Here is a 19,953-nt window from a genome sequence, read left to right as displayed (position 1 = left end):
TTCAACTTGAATTGAACAGGACTCGAGCCGAACCGGTCCAGTTTTGTGCACACTAAAGAGGACCGGTTTGCGGGGGTGGGTGGGTTTGAAGTAACACTGGTAAAGGGGAAACTGGTAAGGATTCCCATTTACCAGTAGAGGGGAAGGGGGGACCAGGGGGATAAAGAGTTGGGGTGGGGGGGGGAGCTAAATTTTACCTTAAAGTTGTCGCAGGTGTTGGCTGTGGTAGCAGCCACAGGGTGGAGGTGGGGACACCTGCCCCTGCCCCCACCAAAGTAGGCAGGTTTCAGTCCCAGTTTGGGCCTCTGCATGTGTGTGGAGGTCAATAAAATGTCCTCCATGCACAGGCAGAGGCCATTTGCGTGACCACGATTCCCCTCCCACCCCAACTCTCTTTATCTAAGCCCCCTGTTCCCCCTGACTATACTGGTAAAGGGGAATCCTTACTGGATTCCCCTTTACCAGTATGTTTCGAGCCCAACTGGGCCTGGTTTGGCTAAAAGTCAGGCTGAACCAGGCCCGGTTTGGCTCGACACAAACCCATCAAGCCAAATGGCTCAATGTCGAGCCTGCGTGCACACCCTGACTTGATACTGAGGCAAGGCCTGCCCCAGCCAGGAAGCCTTTTATACTTCTGCTACAGGGAGAGGGCAGTGACCAGTTTCCTAGAGTGGGGCTTGCTCAGGGCTTCAGGAGCCTATGAATCTGTCTGCAATGTTAGCAGCTGCCACAATAGGCAGTGAGGTACAGGACAGTAGAGCAGGCAGGGCATGACAGAACCTTTCTTACTATATGTGCCAATGAGACAGTGTACCGGTTGGGGTGGAGATATGCACACCTGTGCTCCCTCCATATGATTTGGCAGGGCTGGTTGGATGTATGTCTGAACTGGTCCAGTTTTATATAGGACAGATTCAGATATTGCATTCTGTTAGCCCCGAGCTCATTGCAATGTCCCACAACCTCAGGAGTGTGCGCTTATTCCTCCCATGGCCACACAAGCATCTGTTTCCTTTCTAGGATAGGAAAAGCTTGATTTGGTCATGACATCTTAGCCCACCAGTCTTGGTTTCTTCCAACCTACTTGCTTCACAAGATGCGAAATCTGAAACTTTTGGGTTCAGATTTTGGGTTCTCTGAAGCAAATAGGTTAGAAGAAGCAAAGATTGTTGGGTTTGGACATAATAACCAATCTTAATCTAGAAAGGAGCTAGACTCTTGTGTGGGGATGTGAGTAGGGAGCACGTGCTCCTGAAGTTTAGGGATGTCCTGCGGAGCTTGGTGTTAACAGGGATTCTGTGTAATGTCTCAAGCCATCCACAGATTAATATATCACAATCTATAGTACATAAGAACAGCCCTGCTGGATCAGGCCCAAGGCCTATCTAGTCCAGCATCCTGTTTCACACAGTGGCATTCAGCTCCCTTGCACCTTGCATCTTGCCTCAGGAGGCTGCTCCATCTCCTCACCTCTCTGCGCAGGTGGCCTCAGTGTAGCCCAGCCTGTCATTTGGCTGGCAGGTGGGCCCAGAGAGGGAGGATGTGCTGCCCTCTTCACTGCCTGCTCAGCCAGTTTTGTAGGAGCGGCAGCTGGCCTGTCTGGACACTCGGCACTCTCCCACTGCCCGCCCACCGTTTTCTTTCTCTGGCCAGCCGTCTGGCCAGTTGCTGCCACTGTCCACTGCTTCTCCCCCCCACCCGCCTGTCCACCCGTTCATCTTTTTTTGTGGCCACCTGCCACTCTCTCTCCCCGCCTGCCCGTTGGCCTTATCTTTGCCACCGCCGCTGTCACTTTCCTCTCCCCCTCCCAGCAGCTCGCTCACAAACTGTTGCGAGAGCTGCCACACATGGGATTAGCCACAAATACTTCTTAGCAAATTATATACTAACTAGCCAACCTTGCAGAGAGCATCTGTGCGCTCCTTGGGGCTGGCTGTCCCCCCCCCCCGGCCCGGTCTCTCCTCTCTCCCCCCCTTGCCCCCACCACCTACACAGAGCCGCCGCCAGTCCGTCCTGCTGCCTCCTGCCTCCCGCACACCTGGCCTAGTTCTCTCCCCCCATTGCGGTTTTTGGCCTGGTGGCTGGGCCCGCCGCCACCTCCTCGCTGCTGCTGCCACCCCGCTGCGGCCGGGCCTGCTGCCGCCTCCTGGCCGTGGGTGGCCCCGCCGCCGCACCTGCCTCTCCTTGCTGCGGCCAGGCCTGCCGCCACCGTGCATGCTTCTCACTGTGGTGGGCCCGCCGCCGCCTCTCCACCAGGGCCACTGCCCCCACCCACCCCCGCCGGGGCCGCCGCTTCACCTGCCTTCCCTCCACCTGTTCCCCAACGCGGCCGCCACTACCTCACCTGCCTCTCCTTGCCGCCATTAGCTTCAAAGAGGCCAACCGGTGCCCAGCCAATCAGCTTCAAAGAGCCAACCAAGAGGCAAGCCCAGCCAATCAGGCGGCTCCATCGCTGGCATGCATAGCCTTGCCACATCCCTACGCATGGCTGTTAGTATAGTATTTGGCATATCTAAAGCCTAACCATTTATGGATATTCCCAGTACTTCACATCACTTTCTGGCTATCAACTCCCTTGAAATAAATAGGCCCTGTATTCCCTGGGCTGGAAGCTGCAACCGAAGGTGTGAGTGATTTCCTTTGGGGGTGAAAATTCTGACAGAGGAATGGAGGAAGTCTTCCTGCTGATTGTAGACCAAACCTGACCCCTCCAGCCAATGGACATTCTGTCCTCTCTCTGCTTTGACTCCATTCAGTGACCCTAAGTATAAAGAGCAGGTGTGCAGTTGTCTCCAGCTACGTTGTGGTGGGATGATAATAATGGCTTCATAATATGTAGCTTTCATATATTGTCTGAGCCTTATCTAACCACACTATCTGATTTCTCAGACCACACTTCATATCTCCAAGACCACAAACAATGTGCAAACAATGGAAATTGGAGGCCTTGCTGTTATATATACACATGCAAATAGCATTAGGTATGATCGTTGGTAGGCACAGTGCCTTACTCACTTACACAATAGTACATTTCCCCTCTCCTTCCTTTTTCCTCGTAAAAAGGATAATGCTGTGAAGATACTCTGGGGTCCTCCTCCTGTCCGACAGAGAGAAAGTGATACAGGTGGACCCCATTATCCCCAAAGGTTCCGTTCTCATCTACAGCTGCAGATAACAGAACCACAGATAATGAGACCTGAAGTCAATGGGAATTTGGGGTGTGTGTGTGTGTTGGTTCCTGGAGGGCAAAAAAAAAGGGGGGGGGCTTTAAAATGCAGAAATAAGATGACGTAACGTACCATGCTTTCCAGGTGTCCAGCTGTCCAGCAATTCCCCTCCCCCCCCAAACCCCCAATTTGGCCAATTTTCCCCCAAACCCCCAATTTGGCCAGTTTTCCATAAAAAATTACGGGATGCATTTATTTATTTTTACTAAAGAGCCACAAAATGGTTCCTTTCAACAAAATGGTGCCTGAAAGTGACCTCAGAGGTCATTCCAGCCACCTTGGAATCATGGACAAGCTGATTTTAACCCATTTATAAACAGCATATACTGAGGTCGGGTCTCCATTGCCTGACTGCAGATACACAAAACCGCTGGTGTTGGGACTGCGAGTGACATGGTCCACTTGTATAGGCAATAACTGTGCATCAGGGACTGGAGGGCCTCAAACTGAGGTCTCCAGCATCAGGGCTCAGGTGTTTTACTCTGTGTATCACTTAAACAGCTGACAGAGAAGGGCTGGTAAGGAAGGGCTGAACCTTGCTAGGACCATAGGAACAAAGGAAGCTGCCTTATATTGAGCTAGATCATTGGTTCATTTATCTCAGTGTTGTCGGCAGTGGAAGAGGCTTCTCTAAGGTTTCAGGCAGGAGTCTTTCCCAGCTCTTTCTGGAAATGCCAAGGATTGAACCTGGGCCATTCTGCATGTAAAGCCAATGCTCTGCCACTGAGCTTCAATTCCATCCCTCTCTATAGAGAGGTTCCTGTGTTCTCAATCATATTTTCCGGTGGATTAACACACTCTGGGAGGAAGGGGTGAAGTGGACTCAACTCTGGTGATGTTCTCATGAACAAAACTGTTCAGGAAAATGGGTATGTACTTATAGAGAAGTCAAGGATCCCACTTTCTCATTTCTTGGACTTCTTTCTTAGTGAGAACAATACTGAAATTGTATTGTTAAACTGGGTGTTTTATGGGTGTGTGATAAACCCAGCACAGTATTCCTCCATGGCTGCTGCTGGTGTCTCTACCTTGTGTTTCTTTTTAGACTGTGAGCCCTTTGGGAACCACCTTGTCCTTATACTTTTTCTATGTAAACTGCTTTGAGAACTATTTTTTTTTGTAAGAAAGTGGTATATAAACAATTATAATAATAATAGTAATAATGGTTATGCTGAAGTAACTGTGTGCAAATGGCTTAGGGAGACCTTTTTTCTTGGGAGCTATTTTGCTTGTGCTGGTAGAAATGGTTTGGGTTAAATTTTGTCCTCTCTCATAGCTCTTTCTTGTTTACATGAAGCAGCAATGGAAAGCCTTGGGACCAGAGCCATAAATAATATTGCTGCTTGTTTGCTGCCAATGCCAGGCTCTTACCAGCTGAACTTCCTGTTCAGTGATTTCCTTCTACTGCAGCCTCTTCAAGCTGTTAGGTTGTCATCAGACTTCCTCTTTGTAGTTCTCTCCCTTTCTTTCCTTTAGTTTGGGTTGGTGGTGATAGAGGAGGGATCTTTTTTGTGTGTACACTTTGAGCTAAATCTACTCTCACTTCTAGTGGATTATATGCTTAATGTTTAGGTAGCTCTGGAGATATAACCTGGCAGGTTTCAGTTGCTCAAAACTGCTTTGCCCAAATCCTGTTTCCTTGTGCACCTGGATAGTGAAATGATCCAGCCAAAGCAACTGAAACTGCTCTCAGTTTGTACAGGTGTCTGCTGAAGTCTGAATGTGTATCATTGTAAGCCACATTACTCACCCTACCCATATTAGGATAGTTCCACTGGCCAGCATCCTGATAATGTATGGCTGTGCTTTGGGAAGACGTGTTCCTCCTGTGGAGAGCTTCCTTAGCTCCATGGCACCTACTTTGCAAGGGGAGGGGTGATTTTTGCTGATTTCTCCTTCTCCCGGAAGGTGTTTTGTGCCAAGCAAAATATGTCCTTGAGGGTCATGCAGCCATGAGGGACATTTTTGGGTGGCACAAGCTACTTCTGGGGGAAGAAGGGAGTGTTGAAAATCACCCTCCACCCTTGCATGGTAGGTTCTGTGGAGCTATGGAAGATTTTAAAATGCCTACTCTGTAATATGTATCATAAGGCCAGAATCTAAAGGACTATGGAACTCATTCTTCATGACAAGATTTTTTTTCTTAAGGGGCAACTGAATCAGGAAAGTGCTAGGGGAAAAGGTCAGCTTTGCATATGAGCAATATCTGAAATATCTAGTAAATTATAATTGATATTTTAAAGATTATAAATATATACAAAATATAAAATAGAAATCACACACAATCATACTCTGTACTAGTATCCCTTGCTCCAGCCTTATAAGACTGGAGAATATGAACCAGTATTAATAAGTTAAGCAAAATACATTTTTATGGTATGAAAGTTATGAGTACTGAAATTCGTCATGACCTGTTCTAGTTTTGAGCACAGTATTGTTTTGCCAGCACTCACTTAAACTGATATTCCCAGATATTTTCAAAATAAAATATAAAATGAACAGTGGGTGCAGAAGATTTTGGGGACTCTCTAACCACTGCACCATCTTTCCCCCCGGAATTGTCATTGTCATGCCAAAGATAAACTATCAGAGAAGAGAATTTGCTTTGGAACTTGAAAGGTAAAGATCTCATTATTCACACTAATGTTCTTTATTTCTTTAACTTTTTAGGAAAACCCCAGTTACAAAGGAGATACAGGAGAGCCCAAGAGCTCGGTAAGCTGGCAGCTACATTTGACTTCTTGGTGATGATTTGACAGTAGTGTGCAGAGAGTAATCTTTTTCTTTTTCTTTTAAGTGACAGTTTTATTAGATTTTGGAGTAATATATACTTGTATTATTTAGAGCCTTACAGTCCCTAGATAACATTGCATTTAGCATTCCAATTAATACATCAACACTCTTACAGGAAATGGTTTGGTATGCAGAAACTTCATTTCTGCATATCACCTAAAAGTCATGAAAATGTACCTTATTATAAGAAGAAGAACAGTGTAAAGGAGTATACATTATCTTGAAAATAATCCAGTAGAAAGACACCATCTTTCTACCTATTTGTCTGTCTCTGCTTGCTCCTTCCACTGCTTGCTTATAATGAATTATTTTATATACATTTTGAAGATAAGATATTGATTGTAACTGTACTTGATAGACATACCTGCATAGTATTTGCTGATTTGATGGTCTGTGACCATATCAATAAAGATTGAGTGATTGATAGTGTTTGCTGAGAGCTTAGGGCTAATGACTTACATTTTGGCAATGGCGAGATGATGAATTGGTGCAGTTTCCCCCCTACTCTTAGCTCAGCCATTGTGTGCTTGACTGTTGCTTACTGAGCATGGAGCTGGAAGCTGTGCTCAAAGGATATATGGCTGAGGAGGCAATAGTATTTCTACCACCAGCACCACCAATATAAGCATTTCTAGCCACAGGTTTATCTTATTTACATACAGGCTATTTTGGAAACCTTTGGAGATTCTGTAGCACAACAGTCATGGTCATTTTTGGTGCATGAACTGTGGTGGCTCTGCCAGTAACAAAACTGAAAAGCAACCTCTCTTATGACAGAATGGAGCCAGTCGCTCCAGTCGGAGGAACACAGGGGAGAAAATCAAGTACCGCCTGGTGGCTGTGCCCCATGGCAATGACATTGCTTCCCTCTTTGAACTGGATCCCACCACACTGCAGAAGACTGACTCCTTCGTCCCCCGGTAAGTGGCTCTATCCAGAACACCCAAATAATTTGAGCGGGATTAGAGCAACTGGGCACAATCCAGCAAAATAAGCAATTTCTGCATGTAAACCAATCCACCAATGTGGAAGGGAAGTGGAACAGGAAGGGAATCTACACACCTGAGTAAATGGTATGAGGTCTTGTCTTTATTTATTTATCATGTTTATATACCACTCTATATAAAATCTCTGGATGGTCTATAAATTACAAAGTTAGTGGCTAGGGTAGTCTTGAGTGACAGGCCTACTGGTTTACGATAGTTCCAGAAAACACTAGGAGAGGGGGAAAGTACTGTACATCCCTTGTTATGAATCACCTCAGTTCCTTCTGTGTCAAAGATTTCCTCCTTGGAATATCTTTTATGAACTTGATTAAACTAGATTCAGTTCCAGCTTTTTCCTCTTTTCTAGTTCTTTATATCTTCCTCACATATGAGGCTTCTCAACTTCCATTGTAATGTAGATTGGGCACAAGAGGAGTCAGAAAAGTAGGGAAAGGGTCACAGATTGGCTATTGTAAGTAGTGCATAGGCATCTCAGAATTCACTGCCCTCAGTCTCTTGTACAGGTGGCCCTCGCTATTCACGGGATTCTGTTCTCCCCAATAGGTGCGGATATGGAAACCACGAATAACAAAACCTTATCGCTATGGAAATCCAGGGGTTAGGTTCCTTAAGCTTAAAGTGCCAAAAAAGCAGAAATAAGTGGAATAAAGCACAGTACTTTGCTCTCTAGGCCTCCAGCTAAGCCCGCCCCCCAGCAAATTCTCCAAATTTTTGTGATTTTTTGCCAAAAATTCTGGGTTGTTTTTTTTAATTGTCAGAAAATGGCTGCGTGCTGCAAAATGGCAGCAGGAAATGCCTCTGGAAGTCATTTCTGGCCACCCAGGAACTCTGCAGATAGGCAAATTTTGCCTATTTTTAAAACCACGAACAAAGAAATTGGTCTCTTAGACCCAACAGTAGATACATGAAACTGCAGTCCGCACGATCGTGGATAATGAGGGCCACCTGTATGTGTCTACTTAAGCCCCATTCAGACATTATGTTGTATGTACGTATAGGTGTTTGTACACATGTGCATGTTCTTGTGTGAATGACTGTACATGCATATATTTTAAAAGTGTATCTGGGTGCATGCACTTTCAAATGCAGGGTACAGATAGGAAGTATACTATTCTATACTTCCTTTTGAACATAATGTGTGAATAGCTGTCTGTCCGTACACTGTACTCATACTGTGGGCGTGTTGAATATCATATGTGAATTCTGTAGACACACACATACAAATCCTCAAAAGGGTGTCAGTTAAATAGCTAATTGATACAATTCAGGATAATGGATATAGTTTAGAGAAGGTAAGTATAAAGTCCAGTTGAAATCAATGGAATATAGCTGCTTCAGTTATATTAATATCAGTGGGACTTGCATGTGATTAATGCCTTTCCCCTTTTTATTGTCCTCAAACTCTGCCACACAGTCTTTGTCTGTGTATAATGACTGGGCCTCAGAACTGGATGTTCAGAATGAGTAGAGAGGTTGCAGATTACATGTTTATGCAAGGCAGGATCCAGACTGTTGGTCCTGACTAAGCACCCCTGAAACAAATGGGACAGGACTAACTTAATTTCAATGGGATATAGTCATGACTAATGGATCCTGCCCACAGATGCTTATGGAAGGCATAATAGAAGTGTAAATGATTCTGTGGTGATTTCAGGAACTCTTACGTTCGACTGCGTCACCTCTGCACCAATACCTGGATTCAAAGTACCAATGTGCCCATTGATGTTGATGAAGAGAGACCCATTCGCCTTATGGTATGTTTCTTCCTTGGTCAGAAGGCATTTCTGCTGTAAATAGGGAATTGACCCCTAATGGCAGTAGTGGCCAGTCCAGGTGCCACTGGCGGTGAGTGGGCGAGAGGCACCTTTAAGGATAAATTAATTGGTACTTACCTCCGCTCTCACCGCACCTGAACGCTGCTCAAACCCCGCAGCATCCCCTGTGGCGGGGGATCGCTTCCTCCACTCACCTGGTTTCCGCGAAGCTGATCCCTCGCCAGTGGCCAGGTGAGTGGTGGAGGCAATCCCCCACCGCAGCGGGTGCTGGGTGGCGTGCTGCTGGTCCAAGCAGCGTCCAGGTGTGGCGAGAGCAGAGGTAAGCACTGATTAATTTATCCTTAAAGGTGCCTCTCGCTGCCCCACCGGCGGTGCCTGCACCGGTCACTACTGCCTAATGGAAGAGTGCCCCATCCAGGTTACAGATTTTTTAAATCTTGATTATCTTTTAACTGACCAGAATGACTTGAGATCTTATAATGCAGCAAAGTTCTTTTTCATAGCCAATAAAATTCACCAGGAGTTCATTAAGAACCATTTGCTAACTGTGCTTAATTATGTGCTTAACTGTTGTATCATAACTTTGTAGGTTAAGTAGGTTTATTTTGTTGGGCTTCTGTTTGTAAACTTTGCCGGTCTGTGACTGTAATAAAGCAATTGATTGATTGATTGAAGAGTGCCAGTATGTAAGATAACACTTACATAGAATATACAAGGGAGAAGTTTAGTAGGTACACATTTTCTTAGCACTTCGGCATTATGACAGAGAGTTTTTTGTTTTTATACAGCATACTCCATGCTGCTCCAGTATTTCCTACCTAATTTGTTTTGCACATCTGTAATTGTGCTAGAAATCATTGGTGAATGATATAGACTGTTTCACATGAATAAGACAAGTTTCACAATTGTTTTATTTCTTGTACACTATCTCTGAAGCATTCAGTAATTGTTGCAACTGAGGGACAGATTTATGGACAAGATAGATAATTAGCAACGCAAGAGTTTCAATTTATGCTTTATGTTATTTTATTCAAACATTTCTATCCTGCTTTTCTGTCAAAAAGAAGAAAAGAATGGTATTCAAAGCAGTTCACTAGACAATGAATATAATAAAGCAAAATATTTTTAAAAAATCAATGACTTTTTGCATAAAAATGCAACCAGCAAAAAATAACAAAGGCAAGAAAAATGATAAAAAATATTTTAAAACATAGGTATATCCTTTTTCTGCCAGAAATACTCTTTCTGGCAAAAGAAATGCAAAGAGACAATAAGGGATGCAAAAAGAGAGTTTGAGGAGCATATACAGTAGCTAGAAGTGTCAAGGGGAATAACAAAAACCTCTTTAAATATATCAGAAGCAGAAAAGCTGCCAGGGAGGCGACTGGACCCTTAGATGATGAGGGCATGAAAGGGATTAAGGAGGATAAGGAGACTTCAGAGAAGCTGAATGAGTTCTTTGCATCTGTCTTCACAGCAGAGGATACCGACTGTCTTGAAAAATTAACAAATCGCCAGGGCCAGATGGCATTCTCCCAAGAGTTCTGAAGGAACTCAAATGTGAAATTGCTGAGCTTCTAGCAAAAATATGTAACTTGCCCCTACAATCAGGCTCTGTACCAGAGGACTGGAAAGTAGCCAACATAACTGCGATTTTCAAAAAGGGATCCAGGGGGATCCAGGAAATTACATGCCAGTTAGCTTAACTTCTGTGCCAGATGAATTAATGGAAAGAGTACTTAAGGACAAAATTGTTAAACACATAGAAGAACAAGCCTTGCTGAAGGAGAACCAGCATGGCTTCTGCAAGGGCATGTCTTGCCTCACTAACCTTTTGGAGTTCTTTGCGAGTATCAACAGGCATGTGGATAAAGGCGATCTGGTTGACACAGTATACTTGGACTTCCAAAAAGCTTTTAGCAAAATTCCCCACCAAAGGCTTTTGAGTAAACTTAGCAGTCATGGGATAAGGGGACAGGTTCATGTGTGGATCAGTAAGTGGTTGAAGGACAGGAAATAGAGGGTAGAGAGAGATCCTAGTTACAGTTCGTGCTTCACAACAAGCTCATGGAAGAGAAAGCAAGACCCGTGAACAAAAAAGGTAAATAATGATAAATGTATAAACAACCAGCTCTCAACACACATCAAAATAATCAAACACAACTGTATAACACATGTGAAAATACATGTAAAAATACAATAACAAAATACCAGGTAGAATAATGAAATACAATGGAAAAATGAAAAACCAGTGTATGTAAGTGTCCAAACACAGTCTAAGATGTCTTCAAGAATGAGAAATTGAGAAGTACATGCAGTACTGGTGATGAGTCCTCAGATCCAAAGAGAGGAAACAATGTACTCAGTGAGGTGATGAAGATGCATGTTCTTCAAATCATGATTCCTTCATATGAAGAAAGTAAGCGACCTGCTCTGCAATGACTAGCAATGAAAGATGGTGGAAGACAAGGCACACCAGGGAAAATTGCACGACAGCCACCTCGGGATATGGAGCTGTTTCGCCAGGAGCTTCATCAGGGGCTGGTTCCCATTAGAACAGGACAAAAGTAGAAAAGCATTTCCTATATGATCAAATTTCTCCAAGCATGTTAAAGCCGGAGGCACTACTTCAGCCATCTTTTATATTCTATAAACTGATGGCAACTGTTTTGTTAGTTCAGGGTTTCTTTGCACAACAGGTTCTGTTAGGAATGAATCATATGATGGATCTGGGTGACTAGATTTTCTTTTTCAGCTTGGCACATGCCCCACAAAGGAGGACAAAGAAGCTTTTGCCATTGTGTCTGTGCCAGTGTCAGAAATCCGGGACCTAGACTTTGCCAATGATGCCAGCTACATGCTAGCCAGTGTTGTGGAGAAGATGAATGAAGGGTTCCTCAGTCAGAATGACCGGAGGTAAAAGGACTGATATTTTAATACAACGGAGAGCTGGTGGAATACAGTTTGGGAGGGTGATACTGGAGTGTGATCCATTGATAGTTAACTCAGTAAATACAATATTAAATTCATCTTCTTGGAGGTAGAATTAACCCAAGACCAAAACAAGGTTCCATTGTGTAAGGAAGCAAATTCTCTTCTTGCGAAAAGGAATCCTTCATGTCCATTGAGTGTTTTGTATTGATTGGCTTAATGTATCTTGGAGAAATTACTTGCTGCAAAATCTGAAACGTTTTGGAGCAGAATGCAAATTGCTTTGAATTATAAGGAACTAGACAACAAGTTAAGATCATTTATTGCATTTGTGAAGTTTTTGTTTCAATGGACTATGTTCATGGGGGCCCAAATGATTAATACACGTTTGCTGTTAGCAGCTCTGGTTCAAATGGGTGTGGCACATTTATTGATTATGCTAACCATGACTTGTCTGATAGGTTTGTGATCCAACTGCTAGAGGACTTGGTGTTCTTTGTCAGTGATGTTCAGAATAATGGACAGAATGTTTTGGATATTGTTGTTACCAAGCCCAACCGGGAGCGGCAGAAACTCATGAGAGAGCAGAACATCCTGAAACAGGTGATTGGGACAGGCTAAAGGAAGCTGCAAAGGAAGATTGGAGACCAGATCATTGCAGTGTTAAGCTAAGAGTTTTGTCTATCATTGCAGCCATGTGCCCTTCTAAAGAATAGATTAGCTGACTGGAGTGAGCAATGCTGAAGGTATTAGGAGTGAATTCTGCCACTTTGAGATTTAGAACTGAAGAGGAGAACCCAAGAGCCACATGTGAAGGCAGGCAGTTTTATACATCACTTCCCACATACACAAAAGCATTTTCAGTTCATCAGCTCTAGTTTAATAAAATGATAGGGATGATGATGATATAGATTATATAATTTTGTAGCATTTCCCCTAAATTCTCAGACTTCACATACCTTACCTCAGCTATCTTTACTACAAACATGTAGGATAGGCAGTGCTTTTTTTTTTTTACCCACCAGTAGGGGATTGAAGGCCATCCAATGAGCAAGGCTGGGGTGGCATTTGAACCTAGGACTTCCTGGTGCATAGCTTGTTTTCCTAACCACTATGCTATACTATCTCTGTAAACCAAAAGCTCCACCCCCAACACCCACAGCTACCTTAGGCCTAAAGTGTCACATAAGGGTCGGCCATTGCATTTCATTCTTCTCCCCTACCCCCTACCCCACCCAGCTAGTATTCTTTCTTTGCTAACAGTGAAGACTGTCTATTAGACAAAAAATTAGTTTCTGATATGAAGTTATATCTTATATGTTTTAATACACATTTATTCAATTTGATATTGTATTCTTAAACTCTGGAATTGCAAGGGAAATCTTTATGGTATGTTGGGTTGGCAGGTATGTATAGATGCTCATGGACAACAACTGGAGAGGTAGTATGAGACAGGAATGAAGAGTAACTCCTGGGATGTTTGTGGGAAAGTCTGATGTGAAATAAGGTACTTCCTCTGAAACCCGAGCTACATGTGAGTCATTATTAGGGTTTTCAACAAATGTTCCGGAGATTGTTCTATAGATCTGCATGTCAATGAATCTGCTGTATCTCACTGGCCAAATTTGGACGTAATAGGAAACCGGAGGTCCCTTCAGCCAAAGGCCCCTTTGCCTCCCTGAACTCCAAATTGAACCTTTGGTTCAGAGTGGAGTTTGGCTGCCTTCAACTCCAGTTTTGTGGTGGCAGCATTACATCTGAATGCTGGCACTGCAATTTTGGCCCCATGGAACTGGAGTTGAGGGAGGAAGCTCCTTCCTCACTTCGGCCCGATTGGCTGTGTGGGCTGTCCTTCCAAGAAGGAAGCCTGCACAGCCAGATCCTCCACCTCTCTGCAGTCTTGCAGACTGCAGAGAGGCAGCTCTCTGGAATGCTCGAATTTGGACAGGAGAGTGGGGGGAGAGGGGCCTGCGGTTCTGCATTATGTCTGAAGGCGGCCAAAGTTGCCTTCCTAAGGAAGTTTTTAACACTTAGATGTGACATCATAACACTTGTTCCCATCCAGCCCAGAAGGCAGGCACTCACTTTCATTTTTCCAGTCAATTAGTAATGGATGCATACTAGAGAATATATCCATAAACAAATAAGCAGAGGTGAAATGTCTCAGGATCACAGTCCTGATGATGGGCTAGGAATCAATGGAAGACACTTTTCAGTTTGACAGGCAACCTTCCTTCTGTGTCCTGTGTAGATCTTTGGGATCCTGAAGGCTCCTTTCAAGGACAAGGGTGGGGAAGGCCCATTGGTACGACTGGAGGAACTGTCTGACCAAAAGAATGCGCCCTACCAATACATGTTCCGGCTGTGCTACAGGGTACTGCGGCACTCTCAGGAGGACTACCGTAAGAACCAGGTGAGCCTTAACTTCATGGTTTATGGAACGTGCTGGTGTTAGGACATAATTCTTCAGGCAATATTAAATTATCATCTTGAGATTTGGGGCTTTATTTTGCTGGGGTTGGTGGGATAATGAGATGATGTTCCATGTGGGAAACAAAGTGAGTTGCTCTCACTTGCTCTGCAGACTTTAATTTCTTCAACCAATCCATGAGAGAACTGCTACTCAGGCAGTAATGTTTTTAAAAAGCTTTCATTCTTGCAGGTGAATCTCAGGGTTCTTAGAACCCAAATGTTGCTGGGTTAGATTTTCAGTTTTAACTCAGGTTGGCCTGCTCATTCAAGTGTGATCTCCTCTTCCTCAGGAACACATTGCCAAGCAGTTTGGCATGATGCAGTCCCAGATCGGCTATGATATCTTGGCTGAGGATACCATAACTGCCCTCTTGCACAACAACCGCAAACTGCTTGAGAAGCACATCACCAAGACTGAAGTGGAAACCTTTGTGAGCCTTGTGCGAAAGAACCGAGAACCCAGGTGGGTATCAGCCAATTGGTAGTGAGGCAGCTTAGTGAAGTAGGATTTCGGGAAATGAGTTTCCTGATACTTTTATTCCTTCTATTTTGTGTCTTCCATGGAAACAATATATGAATTCCTGCCTGTAACCTTGGAGAAGCTTCTGCCAGTCTGTGTAGACAATGTTGAATTAGATGGACCAATGACCCGATTCAGATGGACCAGTGATCTGATTCAGATGGACCAATGATCTGATTCAGCTTCCTATGTTCCTAAAACCTGCAAGCTAATCCTTATGCTAGAGCTGTATGATATGATGGTACCTAAAGTGCTTTGGATATAGAGAGGCTAGCTGGAGATGGCTGGAGAGTTGCTATGGTAGATGTGTAGATGAAGTTGTTGAAGGAATTGTAGCAACTAGGATGATGGAAAGTTGTTCTGCAAAGGAAGTGGTCAGGTTTCTCAAACTGGGTGTGGAGATGCCTAAGAGGTCAATGGAGCAACATGGGACAAGAGCAGGAGGCAACAAGACATCCAGAGTGTATAATGTTGGGAGGATCAGAAGAAGGGTTTTTTTAAGGTACAGAAATGTCCTGTATGGTAAACAGTACTAGTTGAAATTTCTTCCACATTAAGGTGGTTCTTCTTTAAACATAAAGCTGCCTTTGACAAAAAGGAATGATTAAAGTACTTTAAAAGGATTTGCTGCCATTTGGGGTGATTTTCTCTGTAAAAATTATGAGCATTTGCTTTCTTTTCAAAAGACCCAAATTATAAATATTTCTGTTTTGGAGGTTTGGTGGTCCCCCTGCCCATAACATGATTCTGAGGAGATGTTTTGATTGGGGATTATAATGTTTAATTGCTTTGTAAAATGTATGGTGAAAAATGGTTGACTTTTTCAGCCAATGGCAATTTAGAAAATTCTACGGCTGGCTGGGCAGAAAGTCTAAGCGAGATGTCCTATTCCCAGTTCTTTGGATGGAGGATAACATGTGAGCTTTTCATATGTGTCACAGGTTTTTAGACTATCTGTCGGACTTGTGTGTGTCAAATCATGTAGCCATTCCCGTCACTCAGGAATTGATCTGCAAGTGTGTACTGGACCCCAAGAATACTGATATCCTGATCCAGACTGAGTGAGTACCTAGAGAACCTCTTTCTTCTGAACACTGGAATCACCTACTTTGACTAACATATTGCCCTCCTCTGTGCTGAGATAGACTTCCACAGAGACAGTGATGGAGAAAGTGGCAGGGAGTACACTTTGAGCTCATAACAGGTCATTAAAATGGAGTGCCTCATGCCAGTGGGTACATCATGAAATATGTTCACTAGGCTCTGAGAGCTGCTTTGGTTGTTTGATCTTATTATGTTCCTTCTATGGGTACATCTAAGCCACAGATTATGATAGAAGTCCAACATGTCTGAGATGGTGTCCTTCCAAAACTTTTCTCAGTAATGTACATGGAAGATCAGTTTCTTTCAAATTTAGTTTACCACAACATTTTCTCACTGTTATTGCAAGTGTACCTTCTTTTGTATGCAGCCATATTTTCCCAGGGAAGTGTCCACTACTGTTTGCTTCTCTAAATGTATCATTAATAAAAAGTTAGATTCTCCAAGCTGAAAAATATTGTAGTGTTGATTACAGACAAAACACTAGGCTATACCCTTCCTGGAGAAGTCAGCAAATTCGAAAGGTTAAATTCTTAGATAATTAGATAGCGGTTCATTATGGATCCTTTTTATGGTCAAAAGCTGGGTTAGGAATATAATTCATTGACAGAGAGACAAGGAGTCACTTACTGGCATTGCACTGATGCAGGATTAAATGGCACTGTTTGTTTATGAACAGAGTGGAAGTTTCCACAAAGTTAAGAAAAGTATTTCCTTGGTTTAGTGTCCCATTCTGATTTTCAGGTTGAGGCCTGTGAAAGAGATGTCTCAGACTCATGAGTACTTGAGTATTGAGTTCTCTGAGGAGGAGGTCTGGCTGACCTGGAGCGATAGGAATAATGATCACCATGAGAAGAGCATCCGGCAGCTGGCCCAGGAAGCACGAGCAGGCAATGCCCATGATGAAAATGTTCTGAGTTATTATAGGTAACAAGCAATTCTTTCTGTAGTCCATCTGCATTGGTTATGGCTAGTCCTTGAGCATTTTTTCCTCCCATTTAGCAGCCCTTGTTTGGTACTGAAGAGGTAAGGAATTGCCTCGGAGAAGTCTTTGTGGCCAGGCCCATCTTTATTAGTGATGAACTTCCTCTGCTTTTTTTCTTACGACTGTTGCTCATGCTTATTTTATTTCTCTCTTTTTATTCTTTGCCTCTTCTCCACCTCTCCTCTGCTTTTGCTCTTCACAGATACCAGCTGAAGCTGTTTGCTCGCATGTGCATGGACCGGCAATATTTGGCCATTAAAGAAATCTCCAAGCAACTGGGAGTAGAGCTCATCTTCCTCTGCATGGCAGATGAAATGTTGCCCTTTGACCTCCGGGCTTCTTTCTGCCATCTCATGCTGCATGTACATGTGGACAGGGACCCGCAGGAGAAAGTGATGCCCGTGAAGTTTGCACGTCTGTGGACTGAGATTCCCACAGCCATCACCATCAAAGAGTAAGGCATAAGAAGGATCTCTGGAGCAAAAGGTGGATGGAGTGTATTAGGGGAGGTCATAGTGTCTAGGAGGTCCTTCTAAGTAGATACCCTTCCCTTTTCACTAGTCACAGATAGTGGGGTAGGTGGCTCAGGTGTAATAAGCTTGTGGGGAGGGCATGTCCATGTCCAGATCTAATGTCATAAAATCAGCCAGCAAAGTGCATAATTCAGTGTATTCAGGAGACTAGAAATATTCTGTGCTGGAGATTATGTGCTGCACTGATTTATTCAATCCTCCTCTCTCCTTTGAAGCTATGACTCCAACCTGAACAGCTCAAGGGATGACAAAAAGAATAAGTTTGCCAGCACCATGGAGTTTGTGGAGGACTATCTCAACAACGTGGTCAGTGAGGCTGTGCCCTTTGCTAATGAGGAGAAGAACAAGCTCACTTTTGAGGTGAAGAGCTTGACTTTGCTATATTGTGGGAATTTTCATCTGTTTCTGAGACAAGGCCATGTCACTTAGATGATTACTCCTGGAAAGTACAGAGGTCCACTCTGCTGCTCCTTCAGAGGCTCTGTCTGTGCTGGGGAGGAAATCCTGGCCATATTTTCTGGCCTTTTGATATGCCCATCATTTATGTTATCTGATGTTCTTTATGACCACATAAATGGGCATTCTGAAATAAACAGACTCTTCTCTGTTTGTAGATAGGGGCTTTTTTGGCAAGAGAAGGGGGTTTCTCATTCTTTTAACATGCTGTTTCATTATTACTCTTTAATTTAGCACAATAACCTCACGCAGTGCTGAAATAATACAACTGTGAAACAGTCATCATTTCAGAGTCAAAGGAGGTTTTATGTATACAACCAGTTCTCCATCCATGGGCAGTAATGATGTCTGATCTGGGATATTTCCATTCACACAGAATTTTGGTTGGAAGTATAGAATAGAAATTTACATCTCCTCAAAGCTGTTGGGGTTTTCGTGCAATAATATCCATTTTCCAGATTTTTTCACTACTGATGAAGTTGCTACAAATCTGTAATAATATACTTGTACCAGCTAGTTGCAGATATGGCTTTTAGCAAATCCCTATACAGATACTGAGGTTGTTCTCACGACCAGCCCTACCTGGGTGGGGCACTGCTAGCCTGTGTAAGGCTGGTTGTGACAACCTCCATGATTGCTTCCAATCCTGGCTGTCCTCTGCGCTGCCCACATGGTGCACTGTGAGATGCGGGAGGACTTCCTCTTCCTCTTCCAGTCCCACGTTGGGCAACTGCCTACACGCCGGTCATGTGAGTGCGTGAGTGGTGGTGCCCCACAGAGGAGGAGATCATGTGGAGGAAGGTAGGTATGCTCCTGCCTTCCTGCCCATCCCTTCCCAGCCCCAACGTCATAAGAATGACCTCATTATGTTGTACATGCACATAGGTGTCTGTGCATACATACTTGTTTTGTGTGATTGACTGGGGGGTACAGGCTCCCTGAAATGCATGATACATATAGGAAGTGTCCTGGTGTGTGTGTGTGTGTGTGTGTGTGTGTGTTCAACATAATGTGAATAACTGTACATTTGGACAGATTGTATGTGCATTGAGCGTAATGTGTGAATAGGGCTCAAGTTAGAGGGCCAAGACTTAGGAGCCCGGCAAAGCAGAGGTGGAGACAAGTGCAAGTCTGTGACAGGGGATGGCAACAAACTGGGTCCTCTTGTTGCTCATAACAGAAAGCAAATCTGATCCAAAAGGTTGTCTATCTATCTATCTATCTATCTATCTATCTATCTATCTATCTATCTATCTATCTTATTATTATTAGGAGTGAGGCAAATATAAAATGATCTTCTCTGGCCTATTGCTCTTCCAGAGAAGTTTCTTCTTTTCTGGTTTGCTTGGTTATCCTGTAGTACTTGGCCAGAACTTGGTTTACAAGCTGAATCTTGCCTGCTAGAGGGGCTTGGGTTGTTGTTGTTGTTTTGGCAGGATTGGGGGCAGAGTCCCTAAGGCACCAGATTCAAGATGCTGCAGCTGCCATCTCTTGGGACCAGAGAAGAACTGTTCCCCATTGCTGCACTCTCAGGACAGATCGCCACTGAATGGCCTTATTGGTTAAATTGGTAGTTTGGACCATTTCTCAAGAGCATTTTGACCTATAGGGGGCTTTCATCTTCAGCTACTTGACAAGCCTATCTCTCTTCCCAGGTTGTCAGTCTTGCCCACAACCTCATCTACTTTGGCTTCTACAGCTTCAGTGAGCTGCTGCGCCTGACCCGGACTCTTCTAGGCATCATTGACTGTGTCCAGAATCCTCAGCTGATGATGCAGACCATGTACAGTGATGATATGACGGGTATGTCCAGTGAGCCTTCACTGAGGATGGGCCTTATTGAGCCAAATGCTAATGCTGTCACTTAAATTAATAGTAACAGGATGACAGAATGTTGATAAAAGGTATCTTATTAAGTCTAATAATTAAATATCTAATTAAAGATTTCTTGTACATGAGATCAGACTCCACTGCATGTTCATAGGTATTTCTAACTTAATTAAATTAATATGATCAGAGAAAGTAAAAAGAAAACCTGGGAAAACCTCAGAACATCAAAACTCACTGTATAAATTCTGTACAGGTTGATTATGTACATTATAGAAGAAGATTTTGTCTTCTATGGCCAGAGTATATGTATTAAAAACATCATA

The 19,953-nt window shown here is 43.7% G+C and overlaps 1 protein-coding gene across 4 annotated transcripts in view; it reads left to right on the top strand.

Moving 5' to 3' along the window:
• ITPR3 (inositol 1,4,5-trisphosphate receptor type 3) overlaps positions 1 to 19,953 on the top strand; it is a 174,376-nt gene that overhangs the window by 103,632 nt on the left and 50,791 nt on the right. For all 4 annotated transcript variants that reach the window (XR_008306221.1, XM_053246289.1, XM_053246290.1 and 1 more), the window contains exons 10-21: positions 5,898 to 5,942; positions 6,798 to 6,940; positions 8,682 to 8,781; positions 11,558 to 11,718; positions 12,195 to 12,336; positions 13,985 to 14,146; positions 14,496 to 14,668; positions 15,667 to 15,786; positions 16,571 to 16,753; positions 17,014 to 17,265; positions 17,560 to 17,704; positions 19,456 to 19,603. Coding sequence is in view for 3 of the 4 variants with exons in the window: in XM_053246289.1 (XP_053102264.1) it covers positions 5,898 to 5,942; positions 6,798 to 6,940; positions 8,682 to 8,781; positions 11,558 to 11,718; positions 12,195 to 12,336; positions 13,985 to 14,146; positions 14,496 to 14,668; positions 15,667 to 15,786; positions 16,571 to 16,753; positions 17,014 to 17,265; positions 17,560 to 17,704; positions 19,456 to 19,603 (1,774 nt within the window). In the remaining variant the exon portion in view is untranslated. The remainder of the gene's footprint in view (positions 1 to 5,897; positions 5,943 to 6,797; positions 6,941 to 8,681; positions 8,782 to 11,557; positions 11,719 to 12,194; positions 12,337 to 13,984; positions 14,147 to 14,495; positions 14,669 to 15,666; positions 15,787 to 16,570; positions 16,754 to 17,013; positions 17,266 to 17,559; positions 17,705 to 19,455; positions 19,604 to 19,953) is intronic.

The sequence above is a fragment of the Hemicordylus capensis genome, chromosome 4 (genome assembly GCF_027244095.1).
Source record: "Hemicordylus capensis ecotype Gifberg chromosome 4, rHemCap1.1.pri, whole genome shotgun sequence".
Classification (NCBI taxonomy): domain Eukaryota; kingdom Metazoa; phylum Chordata; class Lepidosauria; order Squamata; family Cordylidae; genus Hemicordylus; species Hemicordylus capensis.
This window is presented reverse-complemented; position numbering and strand designations above follow the sequence as displayed.